General features: G+C 43.9%; 1 protein-coding gene across 9 annotated transcripts in view; it reads right to left on the reverse strand.

Annotated features, from left to right (window-relative positions):
* Positions 1–14754, reverse strand: part of INPP4A (inositol polyphosphate-4-phosphatase type I A) — a 137085-nt gene that overhangs the window by 45926 nt on the left and 76405 nt on the right. For all 9 annotated transcript variants that reach the window (XM_047852219.1, XM_047852216.1, XM_047852218.1 and 6 more), the window contains exons 5-10: positions 6356–6474; positions 3962–4078; positions 3594–3673; positions 1912–2023; positions 1017–1107; positions 390–537 (exon numbers count right to left, since the gene is read on the reverse strand). In XM_047852219.1, coding sequence (XP_047708175.1) covers positions 390–537; positions 1017–1107; positions 1912–2023; positions 3594–3673; positions 3962–4078; positions 6356–6474 — 667 coding nt within the window. The remainder of the gene's footprint in view (positions 1–389; positions 538–1016; positions 1108–1911; positions 2024–3593; positions 3674–3961; positions 4079–6355; positions 6475–14754) is intronic.

Below are 14754 nucleotides of genomic sequence, written 5' to 3' on the forward strand. Positions count from 1 at the left end.
TGTACTTAGGCTTCTGTAGCCTGTATCATTGTGGCCCTACCCTAGGAAACCGCTGACCCAGGCAGCCAGGACCAGAGAACTATCAGCCAGTCCTAACTCTCTGAAGGCCAACTGAGGGGAAAGGAGAAGGGAGGGAAGGGAGCAGGTACTGAGTGCTGGGCACACATCTGGTGCTTCTGGCACTTTGGCTTGCACAGGAACTCCAAGATACAGGTGAGCAAACACAGGCTCTGGCAAGCCCAGGCCACAGAGCAGGCAAGTGGTAGAGGCTGGGTCTGCAGTCTGGTCTCTCTGCTGCCAGTGCTCTACCCACCACATCTAACTTTCCAGAAAGGAAGGGGCATACGACATGGGCATGACGGGTGGCTGGTCTCTCCACATGGCCTCACCTGGCCGCATCTTCTTCCAGCAGGAGCTTCACGAACTGCCGGGGCACGTGCAGGGAGAGCACGCTCTCTGCCATCTGCTCCAGGATCCGCAGGTGGTTGCCGTCGGTGGTGGGGAACCGGTACATGCGGCAAATGGCGCCGCCGAACACTGAGGTGAGGTGGCAGGGGAGACCGAGGCTGTGTGTGAGCTGGCTGCAGGCCTGTCGCACGGGCCCTCCTCCCCAGGCCCTCAGCAGGGCTTCTTACTGCTCATCTCAAGGGAACGAAAATATTTAAACCAAAACCCGCCAGGGGACAGCCTGCGTGCTCCTCCCCTGCGACATGCAATCTTCTTGTCCCAGGATGTGTAACTAACTCTAAAGTGCAGGAGCTGGGGTGGGGAGGTTTTCAGTCACAAAACCCAAGGCAAAATGAGAAAGAGTGAAATGAAGGAGGAATCCTCGCCCCCTCCCCGCCTTGCTTGGAGTATTACTAATTCCATATGCTGGTAAAAGGCATGGCCCTTTGAAAACGCGGCACAGGATGCCTGGCCGTGATAACCAGAGCAGGTGGGGAGGAAAGGGTGACTGCGGGCCCAAGAGGACACTCACAAGAGTGGCAAGAGTACCAACGGAGGAAGCTGTTTACCCGATTTCAGTAAAGTGTCTTTTCGCAGCGAAGCATATTTGGATCGGATTCCCAATGCCTCAGTCAAGCTCTCATCAACGGGCAGAACCATCTGAGGTTGTGTACAGAAAAGCACAGAGAAGCAGTAAGGCCCAGACAACTCCAGAACACCCAGTAGGAATGTGGCCTAGGTGCATCATATATTACTCTTAAAAAATTAGTCTCCACCATTTACTCTACAATAAACACACTGCCCAAGCCACAAATTAATCCACCTCCCAGTATACTGAACTTAGGCCACGCACACACCATTTTCTAGTGACAAGCTCAGTTCACCTGGTATTGCATTGTTGTGATGTATAGAATGAGAGGGAGGAAACAGATGATGCCCAGGAATGTTATCACAGCCTGATGTTCTGGGCTTATTTGGAGTAATTTTATGGCAATGACCACTTACCAGTGTTTGGACTCTTACTTAGAACTGTAGTCTGAGAGCATGAGAGGGTCTGCGTGAGCAATGATGCATGGGAGACAGGGTGACAGAGAGGGAGGGGAGGAGATGGAGAGAAGGTAGGTGAGAGGGTGCAGAGGTGCACAAGGTGGCTGTGGGGCACGTGTGTGCCTGGGAGGGAAGATAGAACAAAACAACAAAGGTAATCCCGGTGTCATTCCATACCCCCCACGAGTAGCCCCTCTCCCCTCCTGACTGCAGATTCCCCAGCCAGGCTCCCCCAGCAGAGCCTTGCATACCATGCTCCCTGAGGGGACCCCCTTCAATTTTGAGAAGTGCCTGGGGGTACTTGGCACCTCCTGTCTTGGGGGCTCTGTCTTTCCCTTCCCTGAGGCCAGAGGCAAAGTCGACTTGGACAGGTCCTCTTACTCGTTCTAACGGAGAGGGGCAAGGTGGTGTGCTCACCCTCCCATTGACGGTGTCCAGAGACCGAGTCACAGGAGGCCGCTGGTCCGACTTCTCCTCCATCTGCCAGCCAATCACGGTGATGTTACCCACGCGGTCACTCTCTGCAGATCTGCAATGAGCAATGTGCTCTGGTGAGAGGTGCTGTGCCTGCACTTCATTTTCTGTTTAAATGCAAAACTCAGCCATCCTGGGTCATCGAGGGGTGCCAGGATCCGGCCTGCTGGTCAGCCGGCCAGCATTCACTATATACACAGGCTCCGGGGAAGGCAGACAAGGAAACCATGAGAGCATAGAGAAGGGCTGCATCTGAGAGGGGACACAGCACCACAGAGACCTGTGGATGTGCCTGGTAGCTAGTTGGAGGGGAGGTGCCCACCAGCCCGAGCTGACCCTGCCCCAGGGAGTGATGAGGACACATCTCAGAACCAGGACTGGAGAGTACTTCCTTCTGGCACTGAACCCCCTTCTGCTCCTTCCCACCTATCCTTAAGCTCTGAGTAGACCCAAGACCTAGACCTGGACACCAAGTACGCTGAGGTCACCCAGGGTTTCCCAAAGCCTCTGAATCCTGCTATGACATAGTTAATGCCACTCCAGCCCTGGTCAGCTTTGCCCCTAAGACCCCTAAGACCCCTCAGGGTGGCTGCCAGCTGCGTGGGTCCATCTGATTCATCCAGGGAAGCCCCAGGGATACCCAAAGCCTCAGCCTTTTTATTTCAGATGTCTGATTAGCCACGTTCTCAATTTTTATGTGGTCACGTATACCGACAATTTCCTTTGTGACTTTTTCTCATTGTTCTCATGCCTGGAAAAATGTTTCCCCATTCTCTCTGAGCAAGAGTCGTACATAGCTCCTTTTCAAAAGGATGAGGTCCTCCTCTTTCATTTAACTCTAATATAATTAGAATTAGTTCTATCACAGGATGTACCTGAATATTTTTCTCTAGCAGCCCTTTGCCCCACAGTACCCTTTGCATTTTCTCTTAAGACTCGCCCTTTATCCTGAGTCAGGTTCCCTAGGCACACTGAGGACTGCAGCCCAATGCCTGCCACGTGGCCGTCACCACAGCTTCAGAATTGTGTGCTATCCAGCAGGTAATTAACCATCGCCAAATTCCTTTTGCAATTTCGGACTATTTTCCAAAGTTCTACATTATTTTGAAAAAGAGAACACCATTTTAGGGTTTGGGTGAGAACTGTCCCCAAAATGAATTTAGAAACGGCTGACATCTTGACCTCTTTCATCCTCCTTCCAGAGATACAGTACAGGTTCCCTTCCTGCTTTCCTTCCATAAATATTTATGGAGTGCCAGGACCTGTTCTAGGTGGTTAGGATTCAGCCATGAAGCAAGACAGACAAAAACCCTGCTATCTAGCAGATCATATTCTATTGGGGAGAGAAGAGGTAACAGACAAAAATATGTATGTATCTAGACTTCCTTCAGGTCTGCTGGGCACATATTCCCTTTAGGTACAACTGGGCTCATATTTCCTATGGACACCACGCAATGCCATTCCCTGACAGGCCCACTTCAGTGAACAAACCACCTCCTCACTTAGGTCAGCCTTTGGGACAGGGCTGGGCACTCTTTCCGTACAGGAAATGGGGCCTTTCCCCACATCCGCGCCTGGACATCATAATTTCAGATTATTTCAAGGGAATAAAATTAAACACCAACCTTAATGTTAAATGCAACCTATGATGCCTGTCTTGGAGAAGATCTTTGACAATGAATGTTCCAGAGCCCAGTAAATACATCTGAGGAAGAGGGGGGAAAGAAGGCATTAGTACGCTTGCTTTGCCTCTGGTCCAAATAACAGGTCTCAGAGGAGTCCAGCTGGCTGGTTCCCATAACACATCTGACCCTCATCTCAGGAGCCCAACAGAGATGCTCAGGAAGAAATTCCTAAAGACAAATATATTTGGACATCAGTTAATTTGTGACCAAAGTAATAATGTTAATCTATGTTCAGCTCTCACTCAAATGGTTACAGACTTAAAAAAAAGGGGAAGAAAAATCTCATGAACCACAACGTGTTACTTAACTGTTCCCTGAGATCTATCTTTGACATCATACACGGAGAGTTTGATTTGTGTCATCTGATTGATAAGGGAGTCTTGAAAGAAGGCAATACTGCTTAGAAATATAGGATTGTTGGTTCCCTGGAATAGAAAAGAGAATAATCAGAATACAGTTTGATTTTTAAAAGTAAATGGTTTTGAAACACACCCAAATTTTCAGAACGAGACACTAATGTTCTTACCAACTTGGATCAACACAAACACTAATGGCGGCTTAAATGGATACATACAAACCAACCAAAATGCTGCTTTCCAAAAAGACAAAGTTGTCTGACACACCTCTATAGATCCAGGCACAAGCAGGCTCACCGCCCAAGACATGCCTGAGGGTTCACTCTAAGGGTTTCTCACTCAGTAGAAGGGATTTTCCAAACTTGAAATAAGTTGGATGTACATGTGTATTCTTAGTATTACAACTTCCGATGAGTTATATACTTGGATCTACCACTGTGGGTTGTTCCTTTAAGATGTACAAAGACAGATGAAAATGAATGGCTTGAGTCGTTTCTTATTTCCAGAATCGTGTAGTTGGCATAATTAAGGCCTGACCTTTTGAAGGCTATGCCTTTCAAAGGACTAGCTCTTGGTTTCCAGATCATAGGTAGTCATTTGCTGGCAGCTTAGCCCTGCCCCCACCCCCCAAGAGCCCCATATCATATTCTCTTTCCCAGGTAGTGGTTAACTATCTTAGCCAAATGGTTAATGGTTCCTGTTTGTACCTGCTGTGGGTCCCATGCCTCTAGCTGCTCTCCCTCTGCAACTTCAGACCTAGTCTCTAAAAGTCTGCTGGACAACCCCTCCTGGGTGGCCTGCTGGGGCCACAGCCCACCCAATCTCACCCTCCATCTGCCCTTGGTTAAGCCCATCTCTACCTCTCTTCCCAAGGAGGCCACAAATGTGTGCTTTGGTGCCTCTTTCTCCGTCATTCTCAACCACCCAGAGACAATGAACTGCTCCCACAAACCCACCTCCAGGGCCTATCACAAGCACCCCTTCTTTCCACTCCTTCCCACTGACAGTAAGGCCCTACATACTTCCCCAAATGACTATCAAGTAAGGACCTCCCTGAAGCACATCTAGTCAGGTGACTCCCCTTGGAAAAGCCTGCACTGGCCCGCTACAAATGCCTGGCCTGACGTTCAAGGCTTCTCTCCCTTGCACTTCCACTTGGGCCTTTTGCATACACAGAACAGGATAAAATTATTTCCCAAACCACATGACACTTTCCTATCACTTGCCTTTGCATAACAACCACAGAACTCTGGCGTGATCTTCAACACATGATCCCCAGACTGGCAGTATGGGTATCACCTGGAAGCTTGCGAGAAGTGCAGACTCTTGGGCCCCACGCAGATCTCTTAAGTCAGAATTTCACTCAGTGCCACCCAAGGAAGCCTCTCTAATCCTCACAGCTGGATGGGCCCCCACACCCCACGTGTTGACCTCTTCTCTCTACTCTACCCCTTCCCACATAACAGTGCAGAGATGGACCATGTTCACTCTGCCTCCCTGCCCAAAGGATGGTACGCTCCTTTAGGACAGGAACTAGGCCTCCGAGGTATTTGTATGATCCACAGCACCTAGCACTGTGCTCCGCATATAGGCAGTGCTCAGCAGATGCCTAGAAAACAAAATTGTTCATTTGAACTTGGAAATAAGTTTCCAAGAGAATGAAAAAGGGTGGTCTATCTGACGTAAAATGGGAGAAGAGGAGGAAATGTAGTTTAAGTTTGTTTGAGACTGCTAGGGAGGGGTTAATTCACATAGATGCTCACATCACAAACAAAATTCTGTACAATCTCATATAACTCCTACCCTTAGTTCTCATAACTTACATAAGGTACAAAATTATCTAAAAGAAGTTTGTAAAATCCCCACGGTGAAAGCATATCATTTACTTTAACGTAAAAAGTAAATACAAAACACACAGTGCAAAAGGACATACCAAAAAAGCCAATAAAAATGGGGGTATGTCCAGTAAGAAGGCTAGTTAATAGTTAACACTCTCCAAACTTTGATTAATGAACACAATTCTTCAAAAGTAGCAGCCAAATGAAAATGACAAGGAAGAATGAGCTCTTACCTCTTAAACGGCAATAACCTTATGGGATCATTGTTCAAGAACAACCAGCCAATAGCAAATCAATAATTATAAATAACTTGGCAAATATAAATGTCAGTCAGATGAATGTGAAGAAAAATGTCAATGTACTGAAAACCCGTGGGGAAGCAGCAACAATTCACATAAACATAATTGCAGCTACAGGTGTTCAGGTCACTCACAGCCCTCCCATGGGGGCTACAAACACCATGCAAGTCCATCACAGAGCTCCAGGGGACAGGGCTAGCAGCACCCACCTCAATGATCTCCGTCTGTGCATGTTTTGTCCAGAATGCCTGAGGAGGGGTGGTTACACTCACTGCTACAAAACTATTTGGTTTTCGATCTAGCGATGGAGTATGCAATTCACTGCAAGCTATAGAATCAAGATCAGAAAGAAAAGAATCCATTAAAATCAGGCTCCAATTAGTTCTCTGTTCCAAACACACCCAAAGAAACCCCCACCCCCCAAAAAAGTAAATGACACTAAAGTGATGAGACACTTACATTGTCAGTTATCACATGAAGGTGATCTTTTAAACTAGAAGCAATCTCTTTGCATGTGCCCACCCCCACCCCCAATCTCTCAGCCCTATGACAGCAAGGCTGTAACTGTCAGTAGAAAGCTGGGCTGAAGGGGGCTTTCTGTGTCCATGGACTAGAACACAAAGCCAACAACCTCACATGGGGTCTGACCCATAACATGTGACCTTAATAACTAACTGAACTGTTAACTAATTGAGCTAAGCAGCCACACAGTCTGTAAAATCAAGACACAGCTACACATGCCTGCATCCTATGACTGGTGGCTAGCCCTGAGCTGTGGTGTCCTACAGGTCTCTGTGTGAATGTATGCTGGAAGTAAATCCAAAATTCTGTGGCAGCATAAACAAAGTTTTGTTATGTTTTGTTTTTACTAAAGAAGCTATTGCTCATTTTATTCTCCTTATAAACCTCATATCAAGTGCAATATTATTATAAATGTTACTTTTTGGAACTAACGGTACCAAATTTATTGTACTAAGCATTTTTAATAGATAAGACTCAGATAATTCTATCACAGAAGGAACCCATAAGAATGATGATCACATTTCACTGAAATGAACATGCTATCTGTTGTGAAATGCACTCTGAAAGAAAAAAGACCCACTGCCATTAGACTATGCTATGCTATTGATTGTAAGATATTTTCTGATTAAAGAGTAAAACATGAAAAAATATACATCATAGAACTGATGAAATATGTGGCCAAACTTCAAAACTGGTCCAAACAACCACCTTTTTCTGAGGAGTAATAAATGCTTCCCAGACCACTTCAAGTCTTTGGTCAATTTCCAGAGATCTAAAGCAATGGACTGTGGCCATTTTTGCCAGTGTTCTCATTGCCTTTATGGAGGAGAGGATCTTTGGAGGTCCTTACACTATGCCATTCCTGCCCTCATCATTCCCATTTTCTAAAATGTTCACTGGCGATTTACAATTTAGAAATTGATTTTTGCTTCTGAAAAATAATTCCGGTTCACTATTTATCTACTTGTATCATCTTCTCATATGACTTTATGAATTTTCATCATTTATTGAATATAATAAAATATAAAAAGCTTAGGTTTTTAGTTCAGTTAGTTTTGACAATCATATGCACCCATGCAACCATCACCACAACAAGATAGAGAACTTTCCTTCAGACTAGAAATTTCCTCTTCATACTTCCTAGTCAACCAATTCTTCCCCTACCTCTGCAACCAATTTCTGATTTCCATCATTTTTGTCTGTCCTTGAATTTCATATAAATGGGATGTATTCGAGATTCATCTATATTGTTGTACGTAATCACTCTTATTTTATTTTATTCTATTTTGGTTTTTTTTTATTATTTTTATATTAAACAGAATGTATTGTCAAATTGGTTTCCATACAACACCCAGTGCTCATCCCAACAGGTGCCATCCTCAATGCCCATCACCCACCTTCCCCTCTCCCCCACCCCCCATCAACCCTCAGTTTGTTCTTAGCATCCAAGAGTCTCTTATGGTTTGCCTCCCTCCCTCTGTGTAACTTTTTTCCCCCTTCCTCTCCCCCATGGTCTTCTGTTAAGTTTCTCAGGATCCACATAACAGTGAAAACATATGGTATCTGTCTTTCTCTGCCTGACTTATTTCACTTAGCATAATACCCTCCAGTTCCATCCACGTTGCTACAAATGGTCAGATTTCATTCTTTCTCATTGCCACGCAGTATTCCATTATATATATATATAAACCACATCTTTATCCATTCATCAGTTGATGGACATTTAGGCTTTTTCCATAATTTGGCTATTGTTGAAAGTGCTGCTATAAACATTGGGGTATAAGTGCCCCTATGCATCAGCATTCCTGTGTCCCTTGGGTAAATTCCTAGCAGTGCTACTGCTGGGTCATAAAGTAGATCTATTTTTAATTTTTTGAGGAACCTCCACACTGTTTTCCAGAGCAGCTGCACTAGTTTGCATTCCCATCAACCGTGCAAGAGGGTTCCCGTTTCTCCACATCCTCGCCAGCCATCACTCTCTTATTTTAAATTGATGAGTTAGATTCCATTGTGTGAATGTATTGCATTTATTTAACCATTCTGTTAATGGACATTGAGTTGTTTCTGGTTGTGAACCACTGTAACTAAAGCCACTACAAACATTCCTGTTCGTCTCCTTTCGTGGACATAGGCTTTCATTTCTTTTGCTTAAGTACCTAACAGAGACATTTCTAGATTAGAGCAGAGGATATGTTTAACTGTGTAAGAAGCTAAGCTTTTTTTAAAGTAGTTGTACCATTTTGCAATCCCATTAGCAATGTGTGTGAGTTCCAGTTGTTCTGCATCCCCACTAATATTCGGTAGGGTGAGTCTTTATTTCATAGTTATTCTAATGGATGTGCTTTAATCTGCACTTCCATGATTGTTAATGATGCAAGGCATCTTTTTATCATGTGCTTGTTCATTTTTAAAACTTTTGTCAAGAGTCTGCTCAAGTTTTTTGCTCATTTGTAAACTGAATTGTTGACTTTTTTATTGTTGATTTGTATCTTACTCTGGATCTGTCCTTTCTCGGGTGGGTATATGTGTTGTGAATATTTTTCCCCCAAAAGATTGATATCTTACAATTTATTTTCTTAAAGACTTGGTTGTTTTCTGTTTTTGTTGTGTTTTTTTAGACTTTTAATCTTAGGGAGTGGTAGGCAGGAAAAGTGTCCCTCCCTCCAAAAAAGTATCCACATCCTAATCCCTGGAACCTGTGAATATATTATGTTATGGGCACCACAGATGTGATTAAGGTCATGGAACCTTGACATGGAGAGATTATTCTGGATCATCTGGGTGGGCTTAACCTAATCACACATGCTCTTAAAAGTAGCAGAGGATGGTGGAAGGGTGAGTCAGAAAGATGTGACTATGGGGAAAAAAGGGCAGGAGAGAGTCAAAGCATGAAAGGCATTCCACCTGCCATTGCTGGCTCTGAAGATGGAAGAAGGGTGCCACAAGCCAAGGAATGTGAGCAGCTTTGATAAAGTGAGAACCAGCCTCAACTGGCTGCTAGCAAAATCACACAAAAAAACTGAATTCCACCAAAAACATGAAAAGCAAAGAAACAAGTTCTCCCCTGGAGCTTCCAGAAAAGAACACTGCCCTGCAGATACCTTGATTTTGGTGTTGTAAGACTCTGAGCAGAGACTCCACTGAGCCCAGTGGATTTGTGACCTAAGCAAACTGTAACGTAGTATCTTTGTGCTGTTTCAGGTGTTCCATCTCTGGTAATCTGTTAAGGCAGCAGCAGCAAACTAAAGCACAGAGTTAGTGCTTTCTGCATTCTGCCCCAGAAATCTTTGCCTCCCTGTTGGGAGTGATCCTCTGTTTTCTTCTAAAAGCTTGAACACTTTATTAATTTTTAAAGTTCTCTTCTATTTCTTCTGCTACGTCAGACTCAGCAGGAGTCAGGGATTTGACAATTTCACTTGTTCTCTCTCTCCTTTAAGCTACTGTTTAAGACCCTCAAGGCCTGGTTTCTCTGGGCACGCCCCTTCATCAGGCATGAGTTCTTAACAACCATGTGAAGCTGGAACATTTGGGTCTTTCAAGCATAAGTGACAGCGGACAGACTGAGGCATAACAGGTGGCCAAAGCTTGGAAGACTGGTATCAGTTTAAGGGCTGATGGGCCAACTGCCACCTTCAGAACACACCTTCCTCTCTGGCCCCAACCACTCTCTGGCCCCAACCACTAGCCAGCTCAGCTAAGTCTCGTCCTCAGTGTTTCCGTGAAGCTCTCCCTCAGCAGCCCACAATCACATCTCCTGTCTCTTACATTGCTTTGGCCTATTTCCAGAGAAGCCACGAGTCTGTAGTATGTACGCCTTGCCTCTCCAACCAGATCATCTATAATCCCAGCTGAGTAAGTGCTATCGAGGCAAAGCAGTAAAATGTATTTCAAGTACATAGCCTTTGACTCAGCAATTCTGTATCCAAGACTTTATCCTGAGGAAATAATCAACAAAGTGTGTGAAAGATCTATATACAAGCATGTTCACTGTGGTCGTGTTTATAACGGCAAATTGGAAAGAACCTAAACATCTGACAACAGGAGACTGGCTAAAACAAATATGGCACAGCCATACAATAGAGTTACATAAGCACCCGAAGTGAAGGGGCAGATCCCATGTTTGTTTGTGTGTTGTTTTTTTTTTTTAATTTTAAGTTTATTTATTTATTTTGCGAGAGAGACAGAGAGAGAGAGAGCATGTGACAGGGGAGGGACGGAGAGGGAAGGAGAGACAGAATCTCAAGCAGGCTCTGCACTGTCAGCACAGAGCCTGCAGGGCTCAAACCCACAAACCATGAGATCATGACCTGAGCCGAAACCAAGAGTTGGATGCTTAACTGACTCAGCCACCCAGGTGCCCCAAATCCTGTGTTTATTAAGATGAAAAGATGCCAATGACATTTCTGCTACATGAAAAAAAACATGTTAAGAATACCAGCATGACATTTTTGGAGATAATCCCATCACCTCCACAGGCCAAAAAAAAAAAAAAAAAAAAAAAAAATCATTAAAACTTCTGTATAGCACTGAGTGGGTGTAAAAAAATATTTCTGGAAGGATCTATACCAAAATGCCAACTGTGATTCTCTCTCTGATAGGGTACTCTTTTCCTCTAACATTTTCTGTATTATAGGTTTTAAAATGAGCACTTCCAAATTTTAAACTTTTATTTTTAAGATAAAATATTTGACCATTCAATCATCTGGCTCCTGTTTTCATCTTTCTTTCTTTCTTTCTTTCTTTCTTTCTTTCTTTCTTTCTTTCTTTTTTCCTTCCTTCCTTCCTTCCTTCCTTCCTTCCTTCCTTCCTTCCTTCTTTCTTTCAATGTTTATTTATTTTGAGAGAGAGTGCCCATGCTACCAGCACAGAGCCAAACATGTGGCTCAAACCCATGAACCACGAGATCATGACCTGAGTGGAAACCAACAGACACTTAACTGACCGAGCCACCCACATAGCCACCCAGATATGTTAAGTGATTTTTACCACAATTAAAAAAAAAAAAAAAAAAAAGGTAGGGTGCCTGGGCGGCTCAGTCAGTTAAGCATCCAACTCTTCTGGATTTCGGCTCAGATCATGATCTCACCATTTGTGCGATCCAGCCCTGCATCAGGCTCAGCACGGAGCGTGGAGCCTGCTTGGCATATTTTCTTTCTCTCTTTCTCTCTCAAAAAAAAAAAAAAAAAAATTGCTTGACATAAAATTCACCCTCATCTTTTTAAGCTATTTCTTCCCCCAAGTATGTAATTCAAATGACAATAGTACTGTCCTTGATTTGCCAAATTCAGAAATATCTTGGTTTCTGTTATAGGGGTGAGGATTTTTTTTTTAAATTTTTTTATTTCAACATTTATTTATTTTTGGGACAGAGAGAGACAGAGCATGAGCAGGGGAGGGGCAGAGAGAGAGGGAGACACAGAATCGGAAACAGGCTCCAGGCTCTGAGCCATCAGCCCAGAGCCCGACGCGGAGCTCGAACTCACGGACCGCGAGATCGTGACCTGGCTGAAGTCGGACGCTTAACCGACTGCGCCACCCAGGCGCCCCTAGGGGTGAGGATTTTTACCTCAAATCCATTGACTCTCATTCTCTCTCTACACTCAATCAGTTTAACTTGAGATTTTTTTTGTTAAATCCATGTTCTGCATTAATAAAGCTAAGAGAATATTATTCATTATGAGCCAACTGGGATTTCCTTCACTTCTCTCCTGGGCTGGGCCCTGTTTTCTGGATCCCATGTCTTCTTTTTTCTCAATTTATTCCCTCTTTTGGGTAAAACACATCCTCCACTGATTTCCAGAGAAAGGATGTGGGAGAAGTTTATTTGAGAGTCTGCAAAGCTGAAATATATTTCTTTCTACCCTCACATTTGACTGATAGTCTGCTTGAGAATTCCGGGTCAGAAATATTTTCCCACTCACGTTAAAGGTGCTGTTCCCCCGTCCTCAAGTTTCCAGTGCCACTGAGAATCCCCTCCACACTAGTTTGACTCCTGATCCTTGGATATGACCTCTTTTGTTCTCCACCACACCGCGCACCCCCCCCCCCCCACCTCTCTGGAAGTTTTGGGATCTTCATTTTATTCCCAGTGCTTGGAAACTTTCCCAGGATGTGCCTTGTTATGGGTTTTTTCCAATCATTATGCTAGGCCTTAGCAGGCATTTTTAACCTAGAACCACACTCTTCAGTTATGAGAGACTTCTTGTATTATTTCTCGTTAATTCCCTCCCTTCTATTCTTTTCTATTCTCTCCCGTAAATGTTAGGCCTCCTGAATTTGCTAATTTCCCATTTGAATTTCTCTCCCATTTTCTATTTTGCTTTAAAATGTTTACTTTTTGGGATAATTCCTTGAATATCTTTGAATGTTTATTGAATTCTTAAAGTTTTCTTTAAATCATATTTTAACTTTCTAAGGTTGCCCTTGTTCTTCAATTTTTTTTCTTTACAATGTCCTGTTTTATTTTATGGTTATCCCATATTCTCTTGAGGGTATAAATTATAATTCTTTGATATTTTCTTCTACTTTCTTCAATATCTGTATTTCTTCCAGATTCTATTTTTTCTTGCTTCCTCTTCCATGTGTGGGCCTTCCACAAAGCCCTTCAAACTTTAACCATTCTTGCATTTTGTTTCAAATCAACTTTGCGGTATAATTTATATATAAAATGTGCCTATTTTAAGTGGAGAGCTCAATGAGTTTGGATAAGCATAGACATCTATATAACCACCACAGTCAAGATACAGTACATTTCCATCACCCCAAAGAGTTCCCAGTCCCCTTTCCAGGCAGCCCTCACCAGCACTCCTGGACAACCAATCACTGATCTGTCTTCTATCACTGTGGATTGGTCTTCCTGAGTTACACACAAACATAATCCTATAGCATACAGCCTTTTGAGTATGGCTTCTTTCATTCTGCACAAGGCTTCTGAGATTCATCTATGTGTGTATCAGTACTTCATTCCTTTTCCTTGCTGAGTGGTGTTCCATTGTATGGATGTATCATAGTTAATTCTGCTGATGGATATGTGGGTTGTTTCCAGTGTTAGCTATTATGGATAAAGCTGAAATCAGCATGCATGTACCAATCTTTATATGCACAAAAGAATGTCCATTTGTCTTTAAGAATAAGGTATCAAAAAGCTGAGTATGAGAGTGAGCTGAGTGGCTGGCCAGCCTACTGTTGGTTGGGGTCCAGAAAGCTGGCATCTGTCTCTTTGCGGGGAGTGGGAGTTTCCTTTTTCCAGAGTGAAAGCCTCCTGCCTGGAGGAATAAGCCTGGTAGAAGTAGGATAAGAGGAAGAAGGTTGGAGAGGGCGAGGCAGGGGTTGTTATCCAGTAGACTTCTGGACCTTCACCATGCTTTCCTCCGTGCTAATAGACGTCAGCCCAGAGCCTCTCTGCCTCCCAAGTTTCTCATGAGAATAACCACCAGTCCCTGCAGGGCTGCGTGTGGTGGGAACCTGAACCTCCAACTCTTCCTTATACAAGCTTTCCAATAAGCCCTTGCTTTTGTCTCTGAGCTCCCCAGTATCTCTCGGACAAATCCAGCACCTTCACAGACATGCAGGTGTGACCATGTTCCTCTCCGCCTGTTCCCTCCTCCTCACAGGTTACAGTCTGGGGGTTCCAAAGATGTCTCACTGCACAGAGTGTTTCTGTTGCTTATTCTTCCTGATGTCTGTGCTGATTTAAGATAAGGGGGTGGAGATAAGTTCACTGTTCCCTTGTGAAAGTGGAAGTCCTTGGGTTAGTATTATAATTTGTGAAGAGCAATAAAGCTCTAGGTTGGGGGCAGGCAGGTGTGGGAATCCCAGCAGGGTTAAAGACTGCTTCCCCTACCCTCCTGTTCCCAGTTCACAATGCAGGACTCACTCTCACTGCAGAACTAGCCACTAAGTCAGGGTTGGGAAACCCTCTGAACTTGTTTAAGGACATTCAATCTGAAATGGCGATGTTTTCAAAGTTTAGTATTAATTTGATAATAATGCCCTTACATTTTTACGGAGTTTGCCATTAGTCAAAGACATTTGTCTGATTTTGCTCTGTTTTAACCACCATGATCTTCTTTATCACTCAAACGGT

The sequence above is a fragment of the Prionailurus viverrinus genome, chromosome A3 (assembly GCF_022837055.1).
Source record: "Prionailurus viverrinus isolate Anna chromosome A3, UM_Priviv_1.0, whole genome shotgun sequence".
Lineage (NCBI taxonomy): Eukaryota > Metazoa > Chordata > Mammalia > Carnivora > Felidae > Prionailurus > Prionailurus viverrinus.